The following is a 27,074-nucleotide window of genomic DNA, read 5'->3' as shown; positions in this document are numbered from 1 at the left end:
TGCACCTGTCTGGAGTAGTTCTGTTCAAGAAGTCCCAGCTGGTAGAAAGCAAGTGATATTTCTGCTTGTGTAGCACCTGTTTTTGATTTCTGAGGGGAAACAGAAGAAAATTACTTCAATGGGTGGTGACATTAAATACAGCTGCTGCCTGGCAGGAAGCATCTTATCTCCCTTTTACCCAAGTGAAAGCGCTTCTACCTTGCATCATGGATAGGATCAGAGCTCCAGTTGTATCCTCCCAGAGGAAGAGGCAGAAAGGGATGCATTCCTCAAACCTTTCCTGCGGTTATGAAATAAAGTTCAATAAGTTTGTCATTTTTATTATGCAGAGGAAGATGGGGATGACCAGAAGGATGTTTTTGATGGAGCTGGCAAGAAGAAAAGGTTTCAGAGTAGAAAGTGAACTAAGGTAGGGAAAAGTTTATATGTGTAGAAATAACATGTAGTTAGGCTTGGAGCATTCTAATTTGGTAAATGCAGTCATACAAGTGACTGTGGGTTTTGCCTATGTATTTGGTGGATATACTTTGCTCTTCCTACTGTAAAGATGCTTCAGGATTTCAGTGTGTGTTCCTAAAGCATAGTTCATTCCTATTGTCTTCTGGGCAGAGTGCAGGCAGAACACAAACATTAGCAAAACTTCTAATTTTTAAACTCTAAAATATGTGGTTCTAATTTATCTTAAGTCTGTCAGTTTTAATGTGTCTATTTTTCAGTGTGCTGCTTCTCACATGGAAAATGAAAACTGTAAGGTGTGCACTTGCAAATGTTTTTCATGGGATATGTTTCTATGCATTTATATAATCTCACTGGAATCAATGAATCATGTCTTTAGCTGATCTAAATCAGCCATTGTTTATTCCTCCCTTGAAGTCAGGTTAAAATTAATTTAAACTTAATGGACAGTTCCTGAAATGAGAAAAAAAGTTAAATATACAGGAATGGAAAATGTGATGGGTTGAGGGGGGGGGGGGCATTTTTCTAGAACATCTCTGGTATTCTAATATTTAATCTTGCTGTGAGTAATGCACTGATGTGAGCCTCAAATTTACTGGTTTATGCTTTTTGGTAAAATCTGGAAGAGCACCAGAGAAAAAAAAGTCGGAATAAAATACCACAGATGTGGCATTTCAAGGTGAAAATACACTCCAGCTGCAGGTTTCTCTGGTGGTGTTTCAATAAGCCAACTCATTCTGAAGGAGGCCTTCCTCCAAATAGTGTTTTTCATGAGTGCTAGTTATATCATTATGCAGTTTTCCAAAAGCTTCATCATTATGTAGGTTTACTGAGAAGCTGGAAGAAACCCAAGTATCGATCACTTCTCTGTATCTGTACGCAGATAGTATGCAACTGGGTCTTCCCTATCAAAGCTCGTTTCCACAGACTTTTCAATCCCATCAACTTTGAAAGCCTGAGAAAGAAGGGAGGATGAAATAATTTGTAAAGCAAGATTCAAGCAGGTATTGAACAGAAGTAGGCAATTAGTGTCTGATACAAAACTAATTGAATTCTCGGGGAAAAAAAAATGGACTGGGCTGTTCTGAATCCTACATTAAAAATCCATTGAGGACTCAGTAGAGGCTTTGTCTGGGCCGCTTTGACACGCGGGTATTTATTGCCAGTATTTCAGACTGTCTGTAAATTGTGCACAAGGCAGGTGTTATGCTTAATTTCAGTTTAGCTGCTACTGGATAAACCAGAAGTATTTAACTGTTGATTTTTGTTTTTGAAAATGCCAGAGGAAATGCTAAATTTGTTATGTTCTGTGCCAAGAAAAAAGCACAGCTGTACAGGTACCAGAGGAAACTGGTGCACAGCAGCTAAACTGCTGCTGCAAGCACAGTGATGGCAAAGTTCCCAGATCTGCAGTGTGGTGCAGATACATTGCACATGAAAATTTTATATAAAGTGAAATAAACCACAGGAAGCAGAAGTTCTATGTCTCTAACTGAATTTTTTTTTACTCAAGGAGAGATGTGACAGTTTAATTAAAGTAGAACCTAGCAGGGTTAGATAATAATAAAACTAATAGTATTTCATGGAGATTCACCTAACCTAGATTTGTAATCTTTTAGATTAAAATAAATTGGGATTTATTTTTTTTTCAATGGGCCCTTCTCTACAAGTTGCACAATATGGAGAGGAAAAAGTTGTGCTATACCATGACATTTTTCATGTTTCTGAAATATAGTAAACTCAAAACACTTATCTTTCCAAAATATAGCACTTTCAATGCATTGGAGAGTTATGTGATAACAGTTTTCTATGGCATGACTCCAGTATTTGTCATTGTGATTTGATAATTAAATTGTCCGTGATTATTGGTATGAATCGGGGTCACAGGGTTAAGCCAAGGGGTTTTGTTGGTCTCCTAGAAAGTACTTTGCTTTGAAAGGTTGTGCAGTCTGCCTTTAAGAGTTAGCACGCGTCATTTTTAAAGTCCATACTAACCAGCTCTCTCTACCAGTGGTGCCCTGTCTACTTGGACAGGTTGAAGGCTTAACTTCTCCAGGTGTTACAGAAGGAGTACAAAGCAATCTGTCAGGTCTGTTTGAAATTTACTATATATGCACAAGGCTGTCACCAGCATGGGCTAGCAGGAGGTTGTGGAGGCTTGTAAATGGAAGCATCTGCCATCAGAATCACAGAATGGTAGGGGTTGAAAGGGACCTTTGGAGATCATCTAGTCCAGCCCCCCGCCAAAGCAGGTTCAGCTAGAGCAGTTTGCACAGGATAGTGTCCAGGTGGGTTTTGAATATCTCCAGAGAAGAAGACTCCACAACCTCTCTGGGCAGCCGGTTCCAGTGCTCTGCCACCCGCAAAGTAAAGCATCTTTTCCTCATGTTCAGATGGCATTTCTTGTGTTCCAGTTTGTTCCTGTTGCCCCTTGTCCTGTTGCTGGGAACCACTGAAAGGAGTCTGGGCCCATCCTCTTGACACTTACCCTTTAGATATTGCGAAGCATTGATGAGATCCCCTCTCGGTCCTCTCTAGGCTAAACTGTCCCAGGTCTCTCAGCCTTTCCTCATAAGAGAGATGCTCCAGTCCAATTCTAGGCTTATTTTTATAAAAACTAAGTCAAATAATGAACTCTGTGCCTTTCCCCCAAGCAGTTTAGGAGTCTGTTGCCTGATATCAGTTGATTTTTGGCATATATTTCAGAGATACTGAGGTCCTACCAGTTTAATGAAAATGAAGAGTTTCCTCCTTTATCTTTTACAGTCTTTGTGGGTGACAGTACACTCCTGGGGTGTGTGTAGAGGGGCAACGCTAGGAATCACTCCAAATTTCCTGCCAAGTTAGTAGTTTTCTAAACTTGCTGAGGAATATCAGCAGGCCAGGTAGAAATTTACAGAGCATCCTAAGTATGTATGTGATTTCTTTTGTTTAAACATAACTTTGTACCTGTCCACTATTTTCCTGTGGAAGGTGCAGAACTGTTGGTTTGTTTTTTTTTTTTTAATCATGAACTACCATTGGATTCTTTCCAATGTTGTTCTAGTACATCAACCCAAATTTAGTGTAATAACCTTTGTGGTACTGTATTTTTAAGCAATGTATGCCATATAATCTATCGACCAATAACTCAATCTGTAAATTTTGTATTCACTAAACTAGGGTACCGGTTTTGTAAGGGACTGGCCTCTTAGTATCAAGGAAGTGGTCTTTAGATGGAGTGCATAATTCATAAGATTTAAGTCATGAACATTTGACAATGCCATATGTGAAGAGCTTAATGTAAGTGCAGAAAAGTTAAATTTACAAAAAGATATTACTAATCATAAAAATTTAAAGAATTGTAAGCCAAATATTTTCAGAGTTGCAAAAAAATGTGCAATAGGATAGTGTCTTAAGGAAGGCAAATGATGCTGAAAGGAAATGCTGCACTTACAGGAGGTGCCAGGCTAAAGTCTTTCCTCAAAGCAGATTCAGTGACTGGAATAGATATATTGTGATATGAAACTGCTTCCCACATCCTAACGTACAACGTATACTACAATTTTCAGGAAGTGCACGGTAAGTAAATATGGAAATAGCGGCTCTGTATCCGTGTACAGTCGCATTCAGGAAAAAAAGAAAACTTCTTTTTGTGTACTTCTTGACAGCGACTCTGTCACTCATATTGTGGCTGAGAACAATTCTTACCTGGAGGTGCTGGACTGGCTGAAAGGACAGGCTGTGGGCGACAGCTCCAGGTTTGAGCTACTGGATATCTCCTGGTTCACAGCCTGCATGGAAGCTGGAAGACCAGTTGATCCAGAAATGAAGTATCGTCTCAGGGTAAGAGATACTTCAGAGTGAATACAGTGATTGATTATTATTTTATTTATTTTTTTTTTACCTAAAAATGTATATACTTGTGTTGTGATATAATTTTTGAATTTAAAACCTTTTTCTCCTAAAGTTTACATAAGGAATTCACACAGTTTTAACAAATTAAAAAGACCTTCCATGCCTTTTATATCAGTGTCTGTTAATGCTAAGTTACTATGCCATCACATGTTACAAACTGGTAATATACATCATTCCTGTTTAAACAACAACAAAAAAAAAAAATAAAAGGGGGGGGGGGGGCGCTGTTAAATGGGATATATCCATCAGTGAAGCACTTGCTGTTGTTGTGGTACTTGTGGTATTTCCACAAATACTTCAACATCATGGTAAATGTCCCACTGAGAGCGGTGTGTTTTAATGGGCTCCTGACGGAATACTTTGCCTCTTTGAAACAATACAAAAATATTACAACCTTTGCTGTTTGGAAGTGATCACTGGGTGCTCGAAGGACCTGTGAAACGGAGGCTGCTGCAGTCTGTGGTCATGCAATTACAAACTTGTCGCCATCAAGTAAAACTGTGCTAAGAAAAGAAGGGTTTATTATACTGTATTATCTCTCAATGGGAGCTGTAATTCGGAGGATCTTGTGAATGGCAGGCTGATTATTTGCTTCAAGGTCGAACACCATTCACCAATGGATGATATATTTTCTTCTGATCTATATCTGACAAAATGATGTGCTAATTTCTCAAATTGGAGCGCAGTGTGAAGTGGCGGTGTTCCACACCCCCAGTACAGAGGGTGGATGATGAGGGTGTGGTAGGGATGCTGGGGCGCGCTGCGCACGGCGCGACGACAGCACGTGCCGCTGGGCCGTGAATAGCCCCTGCGCTGCGGCAGGGTGAGCCCCTTCCCTTGTTCTACATGCTCGAGCCTCATAATGGCGGATTTAACGTTCTCTGGTGAAGAAATTAGTTCACATGTCAAGAGAATTACAAGTCTGATCTAAAGCTCTCTGAAGTGAGGGATTCCTGCGGATTTCTGAGGGTCCGGACTGGGTTCTGTGTGAACTGTGACCCTGCTGTAAAACGATAATGGGGAAACCGGTAAACACTGGGACCACAGCAGGATGTGCAGTGTGTACATTCCTGCGATGCAGCGGATGCCTGAATTTAACAGCAATATTGCACTGTGCTTCATCCTGATGTTTAGATTATGAAGGATGATTCATAAACGCTACCCTTCCCCAAGAAAAACTGTAGCTCCTGATTCATTTTTTCAGTCATCTTTCCTTGCCAGAAACTCTTTTCCAGGATTTTACATATAAGAATTACTGTTTAATAACACTTTGGGGGAGAGGGGGAGGAGTGTATACACCAGATGGAGCTGTCGCTTTCAGACTCAGTATACTTCCATGACAGAATATGTGTTTATATTTGCAATCCTTCCAATGAAGTATTTTTGCAGTATATTTATAATCTTGTCAGTGAATCTGCTGGAGGGAGAATAGACCAAAGAAATTAATGCAAAACAAAAAAAAAAAAAACCAACCAACAAACTTGTAACTACTGCGTTATGAAATCTCACAGGCAAGCAGGTCGTAAAAATATAAATACTGGGAATGCAAAGAAGTTCTCTAAACAAGAAATAAATCCAAAATGTGAGCAAAATCCTGTGAACTTTGAGAGTTTCACATCAGGATTAAAAGTAAACCGGATTAGTCTTTATGTACATTCTTAATTTCAGCAGTGTGTGAAGACCTATATCTTCTGAGATATCTGGATCTATCTTTTCATAGTGTTTTTTTCTCTTTTCAAAGCAAGAAATGCCCTTGTCTTTCTCTAACATGTCTCCAACGATGGGGAAGCTTGCCTTTTTTTTTTTTTTTTTTTTTTTTTAATCAATGAGAAGGCCACTGCAAGTTGAACTGCCTTAGTTTTCTTTTATATATAAAAGTCCTTTTGGAATACTGCTGGAGCAGAAACTTTTGAAAAAAGGAGCAGCGCTGTCAGGAGATCATTATTATACTTTGAGATTGTCTCTGCAAGTAAGAGCTTCTGTTTTTATTGAAACATAAAAATTTCATGCTAAAAATGTAGAGTGCAATAAGCAAGCCAGTGACAGCTGTACCATTAACTTTAAAACTCACAGTTAAGACCAGTCTTAATTATATAGTGGCTCTAAAGTAATAAACTTTTTTGTAAAGCAAACAAGAAAGGAGTAAAAAAAGAATTCTAGAAGTTCAGCAAACTTAAAAATAATTTTATTGTTGCATTGTCACCATGATTATATTTTTTTCTGCCTTGAGAAATGAGGAAGAATTGAAGTAAAGGTTAATTTTCTTTTTAAGTACTAGACTGAACTTGTACATAATGTAATTTAATTGAAGTTTCAATAAAGACAAATTTGGTCCATTATGTCAGTCTTGTGAAATGAAAGTGAATTAACAAGCCTTGAACTCAGGCTACATCGTGAAGACTTTGAGGTAAAAGGAATGGATTGCAGTGGGGGAATGTTTTGGGTGAAATCTCAGCTACATGTAGGCTAGTGGTTAAATTCCCATTAATATCAATAGCAGTAAGATTTCATCTTTCAGATCTTACAGTAGCCTATTTGGAAGGTTGTTCTTCATTCAGGACATTTGTTTTAATGCATTACCAAAAGGATATGTCCTTCTCCATGCAAAACAAGGGGAATAAAGTCAGAGTTACAGATCATTAGCTAACGTTTTAATTACAATTACTAAAGTACATCTTTCTGTAGTTGTGAATGATCTGAGAGATGCTCTGATGTTAGTGATTTATAGAGTACAAAATGCTGGGTGACCAGATCTAAGATGGTCTGAATTCTTATCGATTCATTCAGTAACAGTTGACTTTTATAGTTAATAGACATCCTTCAATTTAATAGGCTATGGAATGTGGTAGCCAAACACCCGCTTTAAAGGGAAATCACAATGTTTTTCCTGCAAAGGGATGCCTTTGTCTGGAGACACCTTTCCCACCACAAGCAGATGAGTATTCTGGACAATAGCAGGTCATGGGCATTAACAGGTATGTGAGGGCGTCCCCACATGCTGGAAAGTAGTGCTGTTTCCTGGGTAATGGAAAAGAAAGAGATAGAGGGGAAGCTGACAGAGGGGTAAAAAGAAAGGAAGATAACCATAAGTGGGTTGGCAACCTCAGCAGCCTTAGGAACTGTGCTCTGACTGAGTCTCTTCTGCCTTTTCCTCAGTCAACCCAAAAGTTGTTAGTTGTTTTTTTTTTTTTAGGAAGGAAAAGAGATTTATTTCCTTGAACAAAGGATTTCCCTCCACATTAGGAGAGAAGTACTGCATCTTTTGATCCCTTGCCATATCACGTAACAGGCAACTTATATTTAACATTTTTCGGAGCGTCTCACTCGGTTGCCTCGTGAAAGAGAGAGAGAGGCTCTAACTAATGGAAGAAATCCTTCATACTGACAGTTAGGGTTTCCCAGAAAATAAAATGAAACTTCTAAACTGGCTGCCTTCTCTTCATAAAATGCTGGATATCAGCAGAACTTATTATTTGATCAATGCTGTCTGGACTTTACAAAGCTGCTGGCTGTTGAATAATGTGGCCCGACACAGTCTCTGGTATCTGCGTGCTTTACTCACTGCTGCTTCATTTTCTCTCTCTCTTTCTTATTTCCCTATGCCATTTAACTTCTTTGTTTGTGCATTAAAAAAAAAACAAACAAACAAACCAACAGTTTGACAAAGAGCAAAGCAGTCCCTTATAAGACTAATTCTGCAACTAAGATTCTCTGCGGCACAAACTGATGCTAGTGCTACAGGCTGATTTTTTTCCTGCTTATGCCATGTGGAAAGTGTCACTGTGAAGGAGCCGCAGTGACATTCACTGTTGCTGCAGCCTGGATGTGGGGTACAAACTCTGAGTAGCTCTGGCAATTAAGTAGCCAACACATTTGGATATTTTTCAGTGGCTGCTACTGTGCAGTGTACCATAATTTCATTTTAATGCAGTGGAGTCATCTGCAAAAAAAAAAAAAAAGGATTTCGTTTCAATGCTTACACTCTTCTCGTATCTGTAGTTGTTTATTCCCAGTAACACAAATTATTTTGAGGTAGTATGAGTTTCCAGGATTGCTTGTTCTATACTGTAATTGCTACTGGATGAAACCTTAGGTTTGTCCCATAATCTGTACAAATGATTTTATCCCATCTGGTCTTCCCACCAAAAAGCCATATCAATCCTGTTCTTATGTTTTGCTGATGATAGGAGATCATCTCTGTAGTTCTCATGCAGGCATCATAATATTCCCTAAAAATCAGACTATGGTAATTACTGTTTGCTAGATGTTTTTGCTGTTGACTTCTAGCCGAAGTTTCTTCTGTTGTTTATATATAATCAAGTCCTGTTAATTAAAAGCATAACTATTACTGATCTTGCTAAGGCAGGACCAGGATGTTTATGTGCCAGTCTATCACCCTGTTAAACACATAGAGTTTCTGCGTTAATTTTGCTGTCATCCACAATGCCAGGTAACGCTACATGTAGGGCTCTTGTTCTTTGTGTGTCTATGTCCTAATGAAGATAATAGCTTATTATATATTCTATTCAGTAACATTCCGTTTGTTCACAGTCTTTGCAGTTGGCACTATCTTTTCAAGCAGTATATTAGCTGTAATCAATCATAGTTTATATGATTTAAAATCAATTTTAAAGTATAATTCATGAACGTGTGCGAAAGCGGATGAGTTGTGCTGTTGATCCTGGCTGAAAACCCTTTTGGTTATTCCCAAGAGTGGTCTTACACATAAAATAGCTTCCTTCCTTTCAGTGTATACTATGAAAACTGCCATATAATTCACTGCTCCTTCAGCTGTGCAAGCAAATGCCTTTTGTGTGTGTGTGAATACTGTTATTTAACTACTCTGTATCAAACACAAAGGCAATTTAGCATGAAATTATATGGGGGGGGGGTGTATGTGAAGGTATGTACACATATTTATAGGCTTGCCTAGTGCAGATGCTAGCTTTATGTCTGCATATCTTTGGATACAGGGGAGAAACGGCTCCTCATTCCATTATTGGGGTGAAGATTTCCTCCATGTATCTTTGTGATATATTTTGTTGTTGTTGAACCGTTTCCCTGGCTTTTGAATAGCGCAATACGTTTTTGACAGATCTGCCAAATGTTTTCAGACAAAATGACAAATAGCAAAAAATACACTGAAATGCTGAGAAAAACTTGGGTGTTTCCAAAGTATTTCAGATTTGGGCACTTTTAATGAAAGCAAAGGAATTAAAGGACTGAGCATATAAAAGCAGCAGAAAAGCTGGTGCTAGATTGTCTCTTTGCAGTTGCTCACTGGAAAGGACACTGGCGTGCTGAGGATTCATGCTCAGGAGTCTTTTGCCAATGGGACATGACTCTGTATCCTCCCTTTCAGGACAATTCCCTTCCCACCCTACTTGCCTACGGCCTTTTTTGTTGATCTTGGTTGATTTTGCATGGAGCAAAGTTAGGTGAAAAGTGAAGGAACCTGGTGCTTGGGGAAACTCCCGTTTAAGATTTGGCACCTGGCTCCTTTTCCCTGCTCCAATGAACACCTGAAAATGATGTCTGAATTGGATCTGCATGTGTGGAAGGGGCTGAGTGAGAAACCACATCATAAGGTGAACAGGTGAACACTGGCTGAAAGGTTGAAGATGACTCTTCTATGGCTGTTTGTAAATGTTTCCTTTGCTTTATAATGACCTCAAAATAGACCATTTAACCTAATGAATTAAATCTAAACCAAAAAAGTTTTTCTTTCATTTTACCTGGAAGAAGGGGGGAAAGTTTATTTTAAAGTCATATAAACATTTTTCTTCCACCACTGAATTTAGCTACAGATCAAAAAAGTCAGTTATTTGAGCATATCTCTCTTTTTTTTTTTTTTTTTTTTTTTCTCTTCTCCCCTCCTTGGTCTAACATCTCTGATCTTCTATTGAATCATCTAGTGTTTTCTGGGAAAACTCTCTATTCTTTTAAGTTTATCCGCTCTTAAAGCTTTGTAGTTTTTCAATCTTACTGCAATAATAAGAGTAGTAGTAGAGAGACTTGCCATGTGGAGTGTTTTTTTTTGTTTTTTTTTTTTTTTAAATGACAGTGGCATTGAAAACTCCCTGCAAGAACTTACTGCAGAAAATGAAGAAACAAAAAACAAACAAACAAAAAAAACCCCAAAACCAATAATCGCTAGATAAACTGCTATTGTCAGTGCAGCCAATGTGAAATTAAATGTTTTTCCTAGGAAGATGGTAGGAGCATTATTATTCTCTTACCTTCTCCTTAAAGGTACATATTTTGGGCCTATGGAATGTATTTTTGTTATTTTAAGCTATTTGACAGGTGTGTCACCAACCCTTCTCCCTTTTTCTTTTCTTGTTAGGAACAACATCAGTCTCCTCCTTTGAATACACCTGAACCAGAAGTGCCATCATTTATTGCAAGCAAAGTATCTCAGTATTCATGCCAAAGGAAGACAACTTTAAATAACTACAATGAGAAATTCACGGTAATACTTATTCTATCCATGAAATAAAACTAGCATAAGTAAAATAAATAATACAGTACTTGCATCAATATTTTCTGTGCCAAATTCACAAGTTAAACAGGCAGCATGATGATAACAATTTTTAAAAGTTATAAATCTGCCATACTTAAATTAAAATTGACTGCAAGCTTAATTGCATTCTTTAAGTATTGCTGAAAGCTTAACGCAATGGATCTTTAAATACACTAATAGGTTGTAAACACATGAATTTTTAAAACAAGTGATAGAATAATATTCTGAAAAAGTCTTTTAGCCTTTCACCACAGTCTTATTTGACAAGTTAGAAGTAATGATAAGCAAAAGTTTGGTTTAGGTCAGTCCAAGATACTTCACAATTGCTGTGCTGCTTTCTCTTTTGCCTGGGTATTTGGTTCTTCAAAGTGTAATTGTAAGCTTCAGATTTTCACAATTGCTTAGTTAGGAAAACAGATTGCACGATCAATGTAATTACTTTAACGTGATGAAAAAACACCTTAAATTGTCTAGTTAAATAGAAGTCTTAGAGACTGTCATATATCCTATTTAAGGCTCATAGCATTACACAGTTGTATGAAGAGCCTGAGTACGAAGCCTGGGTATGAAGAGCCTGAGTCACCTGGTCTAAATTCCTCTTAGGTTATTGTGCCTAATGGCTCCACTTGGCTGGCTCTCGATACTCAGTGACAACTATTCAATAGGAAACACTTGACACAGAGACTAATGTAGTATAGTCTGAATAAATCTGGCACAGTCACATTCATGCGTTTCCACTATAAGATGAAACATTCTCATCTTCCTAAAGTTTTATTATTTATAATTTTTTATGTTTGTGTGTGTGCCTATAAATACGCTCAAATCTTTCAAGTAAATATTATTTGTAAGATCCATATAAAAAGAATAACAACAGAGACCAGTAATTTGAGAATAAAAAACATTTACAGGGTAAATACTACAATACTATAGATAAACCTAAGAGCAACTCCAAAATGTTGTGATCTGGGAATGCACAGTTTAAACAACCTAAATTTCGCCTTGTAGTGATGCTTTGAAATAATCAGCAGTTATACCAATTATATAATACTGTTTATGGTACTCAAGTAGTTTAAACTGTTTTCTTATTTAAAAACAATTTCCTTTTTGAGCAACCTGATAAGAATTGAGTTTTGACCCTGCTTTCAGCCTGAGGTTGGACTAGAGACCTCCAGAGATCCCTTCTGACCCCAATGATTCCAACGTTCTCAAAACTGCTCTTTTGAAACGATTACTGTGCCCCAACTCCTGCTACAAAAACAAGGCTGTGAATGTTACCATTTAACCTCTTGAAAGCAGTCAGTCTTTTTCACTGGTTACAAATATCAAATACACACTGCTGTAGGGGAAGATGCCAGACCAAATATAGTACGACCCAAAGAATCTGTAAAATACTGGCTTTCTTGGAGAAATAGGAAGGAAGTGCCTTTCACTTCCTGAAAACAATGGAACATGGGAGTCCGGCTCTTCGAGTTTCCTGTAGTAGGACGTTTTGTCAGTAATTCTGAAGGTAAAAAGTCAAAAGTAATTGTGATGCATAATGGCAAAGTACAATGGCTACTCCTAGAAGGCACAAAGTTGTTGATTTTTAATGATCGTTAACATTTTGAGCACAAAAAGGTCTAAAATGAGGAAGTTCCCTTTTTAAGGATACCTTTTAAAAATATTTTCAATTTTTGAAACATTTAATATCTCTATTTTTAAATTCATACAGTATTTTTCCATTTTCAAAGACTGAGCTCTGTAATTCTAGTGAATATATAGTTTGTCTTCTAGCAGTTGAATTACCTGAACTTACTCCAAATTTCAGTACAACTGAAAACTATGGTAGCAGCAACACATTTATTGAGGGGTTTGTTACACCTGTGCTTCACAGAGAGGCAGCCCCTAAATTACTTCCAGGTTTATCGTTGCAGCAGTCTTAATGTCAAAGTACAGCTTGTATTTGGTAAGTGAATTTAGCTGAACGCATTGGAAGCAGGGCAGTTCGATGACTGAAGCACTGAGACTCCCTTCTGTTACCCTATATATCGAACATTTCTGAGTCAGGGTAGAAATGAGGTTTCGTAGTGACAAAGGCGGCAGTTTTTCATCCTCATACCTTGTGAGTACCAGTTCTGAGTTCACGCTGTATTTTATTCTGGAGGTGGTACTGGACAAGTTGATAATGCGTTTGAGTCTGTCCAGCATCTGCATCTTGACAGCTGTAATGTACCTCCTTAGGGCTGTTGCTCTTTTTCCTCACCAACCAAGCTCGCCGGGTCAGCTGAAGGCTTGGGTGTTTATGGACTGCAAGAGCTGGCCCGTTCCCTGGAGGCCTGCCAGTCAGTCTGCCTCGTGTCGCAGGCGCCTGATTTTCAGTTTTGCTGTTGTGTTGTCAGTCTTGTATTAAACCTGCAATTCCTGTTCTCGAATAAAAGTGTTCCAACAGATTTTTCAGTGCGAGCACTTAGCAAATGCACTGAAGCATTGGTATAATTCACTTGTGCGTGCTGCGGGCAGCCAACCATTAAATGACAGATTTTCCCTGGCTCAATGCCATACATCCTGAAAATTAGGTCCAAACCATCTTGAATTATGTGTTGATGATAGTATTTTGTTATAACAACAACTTCATTCTGCGAACTAGGGTTTTTCCTTTTTCTTACAGATTTTCTGTTTTGTTTGGTTAGCTTGAAAATGATGTTTTTTGATCTTGCCTATAACTGGGGCACAAAGCTATTATCTTATGTGTTCTTGGATGAACTCATGGATTCTTCCTTTTACTGGGCTTTGCCCTGATACCCTCTATCAAATTCTCTTTTCAAAAGAGCAGTAGTTATGTTGGAGAAAGAACAGTAGTTGTGTTTGACATCTTTTAGTCTTTTCAGAAGAGCAGGAAAACAGTCACTAATAGGCAGTCATGTGCATACAACGAAGCTTTGAATGGGCTGATTTCTTGAAAGAGACACTTTTGGAGACTTGGTTTCTGGAGAAATTGGTAATTAGTGATCGGTTTTAATCTTGAGTCCTCTTTTGTATATATTTTTACCCTGAAAGACCATTCATTAAAAGCAAATGCCAGAGAGAGTAGATGAGGGCTCACGAGGACAATGGGTGGTTTAACACACTGGATGCCATTTCTGTGTTCAACTTCCCGTGTTTCCTTTCTATTGCAATAGCCAGAAAATAACTTACCGGAAGGTGCAACAAACCAGTTTTACATCATGTAAGAAGCTACAGAAGGGTTGGCAAAGACTGCAGATGTGAAGGTTTCATGACTCTGTTCAGTATAGGGCAAATCCTACCCACATTATTTTTTGTATAAGCTGTTGGGTAGTAGCAAGGCCTGTTGTGTGAAGAATAGATTAAGTAGGTCAACTTGCAGCCAAGGAGGAGACAGCGGCATTGTGTGGCAGTTCATGGGGGAGAAGTGCAACCGCTTCAGACTTGCGGGGCCTCATGCACTCTTTGTGTCACTGTGCGTCACGTACTGGGACCTCATGGTACAGAGGTTGGGAACCACTGCCATGGGCTTTTCTGATTTGGATGACTCGGGAATGCACTGAACGCATAGCCCTGACTCCACAGGTGAGCTGTAGCTGTTCAGATGGGTAAAGATGCAAAACAAAAACCAGAGGCTGTACCTTAGCGTTTTTCCTCTATGTTTGTCTTAAACATTAATGTTATTATGGAATATATTATTACAATATTGTTCTCTGGCTCATTTGTAAATAGCTAGCCATCCTCCCCCTCTCCCACTGAAAATATACACTTGGGGGCTGCATTGTGTTTTCATGTGGTAAAATAAATGGAGTCATTCTGCTGTGCCCGAGAGGGGTTGTTGGATTTGAATATTAATACCAGACTGCAATGAAATTCAGAAAGACATTCTTCTGTGAGGAAAATACAATTTAATTCTTACAGAAGAAACTAATTAAGTCAGAGGCAAATGGTTCTGTGATTCTGAGGCTTATTGCTAATGCTACTGAATGTTACTCTGCTTTGGCTGTTACTCATGGTAATGAGAATGTGGATGTTTAACATGGGAGAGATGCCTGGTTTCCTTTCCACTCTGTTAGAAAAAAAAAAAAAATTCTTTTTTAATTTTGTCGTCTTTTTTACCTATAGAAACATGTATCAGCTATGCCAGAGGTTCAAACATTTGTTATTATTCCATTTTCAAAGCAGACCTCAGGAGAACCTCAACTTTAATTTTATAATGAACTTGGGAGCTCTATAGGTAGAAAACCACTAACTGAATGCATACCCTTAATAATGTACTGTCTTACGGACATAGCTTACTTCAGTAAAAATTCTCCAGACAGTACATAAAAATTGCAAATTTGTAAATGTGAAGTGTATACCTATCTGAAATGAACTCGTGGTTTGGTCTAAGGAGGAAATATCATTTCTCATTTTGAAAGTAAGTGGGAGGGCGGTCCCTAAGATACAGACAGAATATGAATACACCTGGAATTTTATGGCAACCCGAATTTGTATCTATACATGAAGTCTATACTGGTTTCTTTGACCATATTAATATGTTTAATATACATTTAGCATTTTATGTTTCCTATTGCACTGCATGTTTTTATCTAGGGCAGTGTTATGTGATTGACAGGCTAACTGCATTTTTGTGCTCTGTCAGCAAACCTTTTCTCACAATTGTCTTGTTTTCTTTCCCATTTTGTGGAAAGATATGGCAACTTCTCGAGTACTACTCTTCTGTTGTAAGAAAAATGAACCTGTGGTTATTGGTTAATATATGAGGAGCAGCTGGAGCTAACAGATATTTATTTCTAATAACAGTGTGAATACAAGGACCCTGAGATCGTGCACATCATGCTATTACTATTATTCTCATTTGCTCAGCTCCTTTGTTTCTCCAGCTGATGTAAGATGGCGTGCTAAAATCTTTGAACCTGGGCAAGTTATTGGGCTTTTCAGTTCAAATACCAAAAATGAAATAAAAAAAAATCAGACTGAACAAACCCGAATAATTTTATTTATTTGGAAATTGCTATAGTCAACACTATGGGTTGGCTCAAATTGCTTAATTCTCCTTGAAATAAGCACCTGAAAGTGTTTATTTTCTCTCTCGGTGTATACAAAATATATTCACATGCTCTATGTCTCTTCCTGTTGACACACGAAATTAGGATTTACACTGGGGAAAGTGAGAAGAAAATTATTTGAATGGACGGTTCATTCCAAATCTCTTTAAAATCACTTTGGTCAGTTTTGCACGGTCACCAAACACTGGCAAGAGCAATGTGATGAGAACTAGGACCCACCCTTTGGATCTTCGGCTTACTAAATAAACTTCAAGTAGGAAACAGGGATTGAGAGGAAAAGCAATTTAACTCAAATTGCTGTTCTGAGTATAATAGTCCTTCAACCAGGTATCATGTAGGATTTTTGTTTGTTTGTTTAGCACACTATGCTATTTAGCTCTTCAGTGGATTAAGCTCACCTGTACAATGGTATGTTATTATTTTTTTTTATTCGTGCTGCAGTAGCATTTGCAGGCTTAAGTAAGATAGAGACCTTTTTTATAAGCGATGCTGTACAAACACATAGTAAAAGACAATTCAAGCCCTGGAGAATTCACAGCCCTAATAGACAGCAAATGAAAGATGGCAAGGGAAACAATGGCAGGGAGGTCTGAAGCAGCTTTCCAAGGCCACACAGCGGAGGAACAGTGGGTTTAGGCATGGGAATAAGACAAGTGCCCTGACCATTAAGCTGTAATGCTTTCTTTACAAAACGGATTATTTTTTAAAATATATTCTTGGCAGTATAATATTGGTGATGTCTCTCCTCGCAGAGTCTTAAACTGAAGTTATTAAAGACTCTCTTTTAAGTAGCAATGGAACTGCTTTGGCATTGTCGTTGAAAGGAGCAGGGTCGTATGAAGCATAGCATGGGATCGTTAGCTTCCTTTGCTTTTCTGAATGTGGGTGGACTTGTACTCTGATATTCATGTTGAAAGTTATTGGGTTGACTGTTCAGCAGACGTAAACCAGCATAGCGGTATTGATTATTTTTTTCCGAGAATCGTTCTTGCATATCAGTTGAGAATCTCGCTCTTTGTGTTGACTTCAGTCTTGTGATTTTTAGCACTTGTAATATAATACTGTAGTGTGCATTTTTACATGTGCAAGATGCTTACTGCTAACTTTGCTTTGTTAATGATATTTTATTTTATTGGGTCTTAAATACCAGATATTAAAAGAGCTGCAATATTTCTGTCAGTACACCCATCGTCTTCCTTATTTGTAACATAATTCAACAAAGTCTTTGTGCACTTTTGTATCTGACCCACTGGGATATGGAAGTCCTTTCCATCTCCAAATTTTTCCATACCCCAAATCTCACCGACATAGATTCCACAATTTCTGATACAGATGGAAAATTTGCAATAAATGAAGAGCTGAAAAGTAGCCCAGATATCTTTCACATTTAATTAGAGTGATCCCTGCAGAATAGCCCGGAGATTATGAAAATCCCACATGCTGGAAATCTCTGGAAATTTGGTTTCCTGTTAAACTTCTTAAACGGGCAATCTGAGTATTGATCTGGTTGATAAAAAGATGCCGAGGTGCTTAATGCAAGAAATACAAATGTTTAGAATAAATGAGGGGTCAGTAACTTTCCTTTTTATATCACCATAAGCAGATTTCACCATAAGCAGATTTCACCAGAGATGTAATAGATTGCGAGCTTTTTCTGAGCTAATATAGGAGTTTCATGTGCTTTTCCCCTCTGGAATATTTTTCTATGTGGACTGTAATATTCAATAGACAGCAACTCCACTTGGAGATCAGTTGCTTTCTATTTTTAAAGCAGAAAGATTTTATCAAAAAGAATGTCAAAAGCAGTTTCATGTAAAAAGGCAGATCTGTAATTAATTGCAGCATTTGCAAGCAATGTTTTGTACAGGGAATAATGAATATTCAATACTATTTAATTGTTTATTTAAAACAGCTTAATGAGCTTAGCAAAGGCAGGAAAACACTGAAAAAATGCAAACTAGAATGATGAAAATGCTTTGATTATATTTTCTCATTGACTGTCAACAGCCTCTGAGTAAAACGCTACATGCGATTGTCTTTTTCAATGGTGGTGGTGACACAGCTTTTCTGAAAACTGCCCTCCTTTCTAAAACAGCAGTGGTACTGGTATATGCAGACACATTTATTGTGATGGCTGATAATTCAGTGTAGAATACACCTTTTTAAATGTGCAGGTGAGAGGCTGCCTGTTGGGAGTGAGAGAAAAAACATCCGTAGACATTTTGAGCCTCCTAATCAAGCAGATGACTTTGCTGGTCTCTGTCATTTCTGCATACTGCTGAGCAGGTACTGAGAAGAATTGGGTTTTTTTTCTACGTTTTGTCTGTATGGACTATTTTAAGAAGAAATTAGCAACTATATCTTTTATTGGTTCTGTCCCCTGATTAATCCTGCTAGTGTTAACCGGACTAAGAAATGTCTTGCCAAACACGGCTTCTTGAGTATTCATGTGCACAGATTGTAAAGAGAGAAAAAGAAAGCAAAATTAATCATGATTTTGTGAGTGGAACTGTAAACTGCACTCGAAGCAAGAATTAGAGTCTTTGCATAGTAGGAAAGAATCTTTGATTCTGATCAAGAATAAAAAGAATAAGAACTTGGGAGAACATCCAAAACCAACCCGCAGAAGAGGAAACATCTGACTCCTATCACCCCACTTGTGAAATACATTTCCCCATTTGCTTTGCAGTACTGTGTATGCTGTGTTTTTTCTTCCATATGCAAACTGAGATGAATCCATGTTACTTGTGACCTCAAATTGGTAGTTTCCCTTTTTTCTGCATTAGTTTTCTTTCTAAATAGAAGCTGTAATGTGCACCTGTCTTTAACCAAAAAGTATGTAATTAAATACAACATAATCTGTCAAGGAAATAAAGATCTTAAATATGAAAAAAAAAAAAAAAAAAGAAAAAAGAATGGCAGCTGAATAAATCTGGCAATTAGCCACTGCAAGAGCTTTCAAGGCAGCTGTAAGGAACCTAAGAGTTTGTGCACTATTTTTGTAATAGATTATTTTTTTTTCTTCCCTCAAGGGAGTGTTCTCCCCTCTCTCTTTGATTCCTTATACCCAAGGGCTAGTCTAATGTAAATAGTGGTAGAAACTTCCAGATCAAGCATCTTGTTAAACAGCTCTCTATCTCACGAGGTCTTTCATGAAATGTTGTGAATTCCATTTTCATAACACTTACTAATCAGGGTAATTGGGGTAGCTGTGAAATAAATATGCAGCTAAGGGGAGAGTTCTTCCAGTGAGATGGACAACAGGTGACTGATTCTCAGAGAGATCAAGCAGTGATGTTATACTGGTGATATAGAACAAAGCAAATTCTCTGTCGCAAGCCGTAATTAACTATTTTTATATATTTTAACATGGTAGCACAGGAGAAAAAAAAAAAAGAAAGCAAAGTGGTTTTGTTCAGCTAAGGTACCTATTTCTTCTAAAGAGATACTGTCAAAGCAATTAAGATCTCAAATTTTTGATTTGTTAAGGAGAAAGTTTTACAAATGCTAAGGTCAGTAGAGACAACATTTTCTTGAAGACTGATTAAAACCTTCATTCTGCTTCAATGAGACTATAATGTTTATAATCTGAACGACACAACACATGGTCTATTTTTCTAGAACTGATCAAAGGATTAAATATAATATGTAAATATTATATTTTCATTGTGAAAGGTACATTTAATTTTGAGAAGCCGTTTTATTTTAACGTTCTAAATGATTGTACCTCAAGTAAAATCTTCTTGTTTAAATCGGGCTGTATTCCTTCAATGCGGAGTGGCAGATGCCGTTCTCACTTCCACGGATGTAGTAAAGGGACAACTTCACTGGGCTTGCTGTCACGTCAGTTTGTGGGCTTGGAACTGACTCCAGTTCACCGGTACATATTACCCATGTAGCAGTTAGGATGTGCAAAGCCTGCTGGTTTTTACTTGCCTTGATCTTCCAGCATAAAGCACATTAATGCTAAGATAAAAATCAAAGCAAAATCTAAAATTATTTTTCTTTAAACTATATAATGATACATTCGGTTACAGATATAATGAAATCTGGCCCTAAATATGAACAGTGATCCCATAAACACTGAGGGCAGGAGAAAGCTGTTTAATCTTATTCCTTCCTACTATTCCCTGCCCTCATTGTTCCAGTAAGCTATTTGCTGTAGATATCTGTGTCACAGAGTGTTACTTATCCTTATTCCAAAGCCATTTCTGAACAGACACTTGGACTATACCTTAGTGAAGTGATAACTGCAGGTAAGACGGGGGACCTCCGGCAGGAGTGCAGGGGACAGTGCAGCGCGGGAGCTTTGCAAGCTGGGGTTGTTTATGGTCTGTACCTATCCTGCCCTGTGCCGTTTGGATGGTGCACCAGAGCATCCCTCCCAGCCAGGTGTGGGATGTAATATTTTGAACAGTGGAAGTCTCTTCTGGAAATGGTACACTCTTAAAGCTCTCTGAAGAAACCACTTAATTTTGCAGTCTTGTAAATTATTGAGGTTTTGTGCAAGGTTTCATTAAGAACTCGGATTTCCAGCTCCAAATCAGCTGCAAGCCTTCATAAATTCTTATCTTAGGTTATTCACAAATTTTTTTTTGCAGCATTTGTTCTCTCCCAAAACATAGTATTCTACAGTGGGAAACAAAAAAACCTGCCTCTCTTTGTCACCACTGTGCAATCTGTTCCTTGCATTTCATTTCTAAAAATTGCTGCTATTAAGACTTATATAAATTCTGAGAGGAAGGGAGAACTCCAAAGCTGCATAAATGACATATGGATAGTTTAAAAAAAAAAAAAGGGGGGGGGGGGGGGGGGGGGGGCAAAAAGAATTGTACCAGCAAACTCCAGGTAGTTTTGAGTGCAATGTTGAATAAACCAAGTCATGGATAGCTGAAGAACCATAAGGATGTGTTTCTGTTTGTATAGGTCATACATCTGAAAAATGAGGAAAAGTTAGTTTGTTCCTTAAATTACTAAATAGAAGCATGGTTGCAAGTTCAAAAAGAAGTTGATGTTTTCCAGTATTGCCACAGACTCCTATTTGGTTGTGTCTGAAAATGAAGCTATTGTGTACTGACCTGCTGGATTACTTACATTTGGGCACAATTCTAAATATTATGGTGCTACTTCACATTGATTTATTAGATCTGCATAGAATATGGAAAGTTTATTACACAAAAGATTTTAAAGTTTGGATTTGTTACAGGTAAGAATCTTTTCCTACATTTGCCTCTAAAATACAATTTTTATGATACCTGGAAAATTTCAAGTGGATAGAAAATTATGCTGATTTTTTTTTTTTTTATGAACTCTGTCTTTTCAGCCTAGTATAAAGAAATCATTCTTGAATTAGCATACATAGTAACCTTTTGAAGGATCATACTGAATAGTTTAAGCTTTTATTAACCTTTAACTTTTTTTGACACTCTTCCCTTTTCCCCTTCCCAGGATGCCTTTGAGATAATGGCTGAAAATTATGAGTTCAAAGAGAATGAAATACTCTGCCTGGAATTTCTGAGAGCGGCTTCTGTGCTGAAATGTCTTCCATTTCCAGTAACCAGAATGAAAGATATACAAGGGTTGCCCTGCATGGGAGACAGAGTCAGAGATGTCATTGAGGTAACGCACCTCTGAATTAACTCCCAATTGATTCTTTTACAGATCTACTTTTAGAGGTCACAGAGTGCAGCATTGACATCTGTGCGTGTTTACACAGCCTTCTGTGTTTCCTGTAATAACATTGTATTATCCTTGTTACTAAGAATGCAATGATTTCTGGAAACCTTTTCTCATAACAAGGTTCTGTCATGGAACACCCGCCCTTTGGAGTAAGTACAAATTAACAAGTAATGGAGTATCACCTCTGTATATAATCTTTAAAGGCTCACTCTGATTTGGATGTGACAGGTTAATTGTTAATAGTTTTGTTCACGTGACTCCTGCCCTTGGCAACATCACTTTGCTCACCTGAATGCTTTATTAGCAATACTATTTTTGCAAAACTGGTAAATATTTTAGTACTTTAACGTTAAATCCTGCCTTGCTATGAGTTATAGCACAGCCTTTTATCTAGGTGATGGATGAACTTTACATTCTTCCTGGAGCTCTGAGTATTCCCTGCATTTTTCTTTAATTCTTAGCCTTTTCAGGACCCCACATGTCAGGTGCTGTTATTCCGGCAGGCAGCCGGTCAGGGGGTCTCAGCTGTCTGCAGAGGTCATTGCTGAGTGTTGTGATTCACTCTGGCTCCTCGTTTGCCTCACTCCACCAGTTAAGAATGTAGCCTCTGAGGTGCTCTTTGTACCTACTACCTGGGGACTGGAAATTCAATTATGATCCCACAGAAAATAGAATGATTTGTTGGGATTGTATTGGTGGGATTTTCTTTGAGTTTTGGTTTTGTTTTTTTTTTATTGTTTTGGGGTTTTCTTTTAGTTTTTATCAGAAAGACTGCAGGAACTATACATTCAAGAAAATATATATTTGTTCTTACAATGCCCTTACTTTTAAGAGAAGTAAACTCAACCAAATAATGAAATCTAATTTTCAGGACAACTCATTGATATCTTATGATAAATAACTGCTTTCTGGCTGTGAATTTATGAGTAAATAAGTACTGTGAAATATATTCCAAGGTCCCAGTTTCTACTTCATTCTTGAGTAAATTTATGAGTAAATAAGTACTGTGAAATTTATTCTGTGGTTCCAGTTTTTCCATCCTTCAGTAATTTTCCATCTTAAAAAGGATTGTAGAATTTGATCCTAATGGAATAAAACAATATTCCTGCTAAGGATGCTCTTCATGTTTGCACAGGTTGATAAGACTTTCTTTTAGATGATTTTACTACGTTTTATCATAAACTTGATTTTTTTAAAAGTAATGTTTTTCTTTGTTTAGGAGATTATTGAAGAAGGAGACAGTTCTAGAGCTAAAGAAGTGTTAAATGATGAACGATACAAATCATTTAAGGTAAATCTCTTGAGATTTGTTGCTGCTGTTTAAAATTTCCCTCCCTTCAGCAGAGCTTAGACATAACCATAAATTTTATTATAAAGGAACAAACAATGTCAAGTACAAAGAAAGGTCTTGAATAAAGAGAAAGAGAGAGAGAGAGAAATGGTGATAGAGTAAGGAATAATGGTGAAATCAGTTACCTTTCTAATTAATGTGATGCATACATAGTAACTATTAAGCTTGAACCAAACATTCTCTTTTTTCCTGAAAAATAATGTGATGCATATTCTTCGCTGCAAGTTTAACCTAATGTTTGGGTTTTGTTTTTTTGTTTGTCTCTTTGTTTTTATCAGTTGATTATCATTATAACACTACACCATCTTATTCTGGCATTAAGAAAACACCAGATGACGAAGAAGACTCAGATTTATTTTAATTCTCTATTGTGTGAGGCGGAATCTGCTTTGTTAAGCAGATTGTAGGTTCAGAATCATGGTCACACTTCCTCATAGTTATAGTGAATCAAAACCACATAAATACTGCAGTTCACATTTCTTAAATATTCAGTGAATTCTCCACTGGAAAAATACATACTAGAAAATTGTATTTTCAATTTTATCTGCAGTTTTAATCTCTAAATATATCCTGCTTGTGTCTTCAGAAAAATTTAAGTCAGAGAGTAAAAAGAATGGGACTGTTTAATTCTCCCCCGCATTACTCACTGTTGCTTCAGCTATTGAAAGGCTCTTCCATTCTCTCTGACCCGTATTACAAGTATGAAAGGATGTTCAGTGATAGTTGTTGATGCCCTCTATAGCAGTACTCAGAAAAGAGGTGTAGATTCACGTGTATAGCAGGATTCAGGAAACAGACTGGCTTATTAATGCTAATAGAGATTGAGGATTAGCCATTAAGTCTTATCATAGAATCATAGAATTGTCTAGGTTGGAAGAGACCCTTGGGATCATCGATCCAACCATCTACCCTACTCTACAAAGTTCTCCCCTACACCATATCCCCAATATATATTATAATTATATTATAGTTATAATATAATTATATTCTATATATTATATAATATATATTTATAATAATGTAATTATAATATATTATATTATAATATATGACATAATATATTAATATATTATGTTTCAGGGTTTAAGAAAATTTCTTGGAGATTAGAATGAAACCTGTCAGGGGACAGATTACCTCAAATATGCTTTATGCCTTGTTTCACATGCCAAATTACGACAAATTTATGTGGTTCTTTTGTCAGCTGAACAGTCTCAACATTTTGGCTAAATGGGCTGTAACCAGTTTTTTCGTACAATTTTTTATGTGTATCTAAGAAAGCCATGAAGAACCCTATAATATTAATGAATTCCTAAGTTATACTGTTTAACATGTTTCCAGTAACTGCTGGAAATCACTCATCGTGACTTAGAAGATCACTGCTGGTTCCAGGACCACAGTTACCAAACGACTGAAATAAATTATACAGTCTGTGGTTTAGATGTAAGGTACTTGAATGACATGGTTGGTTTGCCTCCTTATGGAAGTGGACGCTGCAGAGGACAAGTTCATGTAATTCACTTTCACCAGCTGGAATAGAGTAATGCCTGCACACACAATTGAAGAAATGGGCTACCTGCTACTCACACTGCACTCTTGGCAGTGTCTCTAAATTGAAATCTATAAATATGCTGAATAATAATGGATCTTATAATGGAAAGAAGAAAATGTGAATATTTTTCCTAAAAATTTAGGCAGCGGCATAAAATCCATTTTCTTTAGTTCTTTATCCCAATATTAATTAAGTCTCTTGAAATAGTTCTTAACCCAGTAACAGACCCTTTTGAAAGTCTTTTAGCACTAGCAAAAATATTAAAAGATAACAATCTAAATATTTAAAAAGTCACATTCTTTCATAAACACCCATGATTCGGACAAAGAATAGGTAATTTCATCCATCATATACAAAATGTGGGATAATTCCTATTTAATATTATCCAAGATTTTAATTATTCTCTTTACTTTATCTTAATTATTTCTAGGGAATTGATCTCATTAGAAAAACACAAAATAAAGCTAGCATGGTTGGAATTCATAGGTTGTAAATTCAATGGAAAACATCAGTTATTCGTGTCTTACACAGCTACTCATTGAATTCTATAAAAGTACAAAGAAACTGTTGAGAGCTTCAGTATTGACAAACTGAACATAAAGAACGTGCTTTTGGGCAAGCATGAAAGTTTTTCCCTCTTGCTTTCATATCACTGTTCATCTGAGATATTGATCCACTGAATAACGCTTACAACTGTGACATTTTGCTTTATATCCTTTCTTGGGGAATAAGTTACTGTACAAAATGACTTTGGAATAAGTGGAACATAACCATACTAAAATTTCAGAGGCTGGTAGATTTGGGCTGTTTTTTTTTCTCCAGTGGGCAAAATAGTGAAATCTGTGCTCCAAAAAAGCCGTATAGGAATTTAGCTTGGCTCACACGAGGACTGAAGAATTGTAAGACTGTTATATGCAAACAAATGAAAATTGCCATTTCTACTTGAAATTGAATCCTGTTTTGAAAAACAGTATTTGGCATAACCTCCAAACATATGGGTTTCATAGAATGCAGTAGAAGAATAGATTAGTTATCTTTATGTACTCACCATCTGTTTCCATGCACTGTTGAGACCCATTGCCCTTGGTGCAGAATTTAAAGAGCCACAGGGTTCCCACTGACCCCATCTCATGGGAGTGCTGCAACGCCAATATCACGTGTACAACTGAGAGCTGGTAGTGCATATAAGACAAAATCATAATGTTGGTCAAATTATGAAGATAGTCTTGAGACATCTGTTATTCTATGAAGTCAACGTAAGGGAATCCAGCTACTTAACATTATTGTTTGCATTTATATTAAGAAATGCAGTAAAAATAAAGACTGCTATCCTTGTTTCAAACTTAGTTGAAAGCGTACATTTAGGTAACGAAAGATGCTGGGGCTACTACCATATTATTGTTTAGATTTCACTTTAATGAGAACCGTCCACGTATAAAAACAGTTGTCTGTTCAGCATGACTATGTGAAGAAAGCAAGCTGAATCTATATGTTTGTATTATACTATTATTTATCTTCGATGTCGAATAAACTCAGCCCAGTATTTTCACTGTGAAACCTCATTGATACCTGCTTATTGTTAATTCCCTGCTCCTTTAGAAAACAACATTGATATGTGTGTTCTACTAACCTTAGCAATTTACTTCAGTCTTCGGAGTGGGAGTGAAGACATCTGAAAAATGGTACAGAATGGGTTTACGAACTCTGGAAGAGGTAAAAGCTGACAAGACCTTGAAGCTGTCAAAAATGCAGAAAGCAGGTAAGCTGAAACTCTCATAAAAACTTGTATCTTGGTGCTCTAAGAACTTGGTAACAGAATCAGGAGAAGAGGCAAGGTTCATTTATACATCCATTTTCTTGCTGCGGTGTCTTTTGATTATTAAATTATTAAGTTAAAATAATATTTGCACTAACAGATCTCCTAATTAAAAGTGGTGTCATTCAAAACATACTCATATGCATATATTTAAAAATTGCATACCCAATGAAATCTGCTCTTATGCCTCAAACTATTAATGGGTCATTATTGCACAGGCTGTGGAAAAATTACATTGGGAAAACCCAGAACTACTTTTCAGAGGAGACCTGTCTCCTTCAAGGCAGACCTACTTTAGTGATACATCAAGATTTGTAATAAAGTACTTGTAAAATTGCTTGCATAATCCTAGCACGTCTTAACTTTATTCCTTTGACCACGTTTAACGCTTTAATATTGCTTCCCCTTGGAATATTTTTTCATGTTTGCTGTTTCCCTAAATAAAGGAACTAATTTAAACAAAGGAATAAGTTACATTAGGAAAAGATTATATAACATGACATTAAAATAATGTAACTTTATTCTTGCATTAAACCCATGTGTTTGATATCACCTCAGAATCCCTTGCATCAGCTTGTCCACATTCATGCTCCTTTGTCCTTTTTTCTTTCACATATCATATCCAAACGTGAAGCAAGCTGCAGGACTGGGCTCTTTTGATACAAGCTCTGTGATCAGACATAAAGATAGCTGGGATATTTCACTTACCTCTAAACCCTGTACTTGGGTGGAACCCCATCATTTCAGGA

At 37.1% G+C, this 27,074-nt stretch overlaps 1 protein-coding gene across 1 annotated transcript in view; it reads left to right on the top strand.

The window, feature by feature from the left end:
* Positions 1–206: 206 nt before the first annotated feature.
* DNTT (DNA nucleotidylexotransferase) overlaps positions 207–27,074 on the top strand; it is a gene marked incomplete at both ends in the record, with an annotated part of 93,485 nt that continues 66,617 nt past the window's right edge. The window contains 6 exons of the mRNA XM_082486148.1: positions 207–409; positions 4,107–4,281; positions 10,700–10,825; positions 21,379–21,549; positions 22,829–22,900; positions 26,145–26,268. Of these exons, the coding sequence (XP_082342274.1) occupies positions 207–409; positions 4,107–4,281; positions 10,700–10,825; positions 21,379–21,549; positions 22,829–22,900; positions 26,145–26,268 (871 nt within the window). The remainder of the gene's footprint in view (positions 410–4,106; positions 4,282–10,699; positions 10,826–21,378; positions 21,550–22,828; positions 22,901–26,144; positions 26,269–27,074) is intronic.

This window comes from Vanellus vanellus, assembly GCF_965231255.1.
Source record: "Vanellus vanellus genome assembly, chromosome: 7".
NCBI classification, from domain to species: Eukaryota; Metazoa; Chordata; class Aves; order Charadriiformes; family Charadriidae; genus Vanellus; species Vanellus vanellus.
The sequence above is the reverse complement of the archived record's forward strand: the minus strand, read 5'-3'. Positions and strand labels throughout refer to the sequence as shown.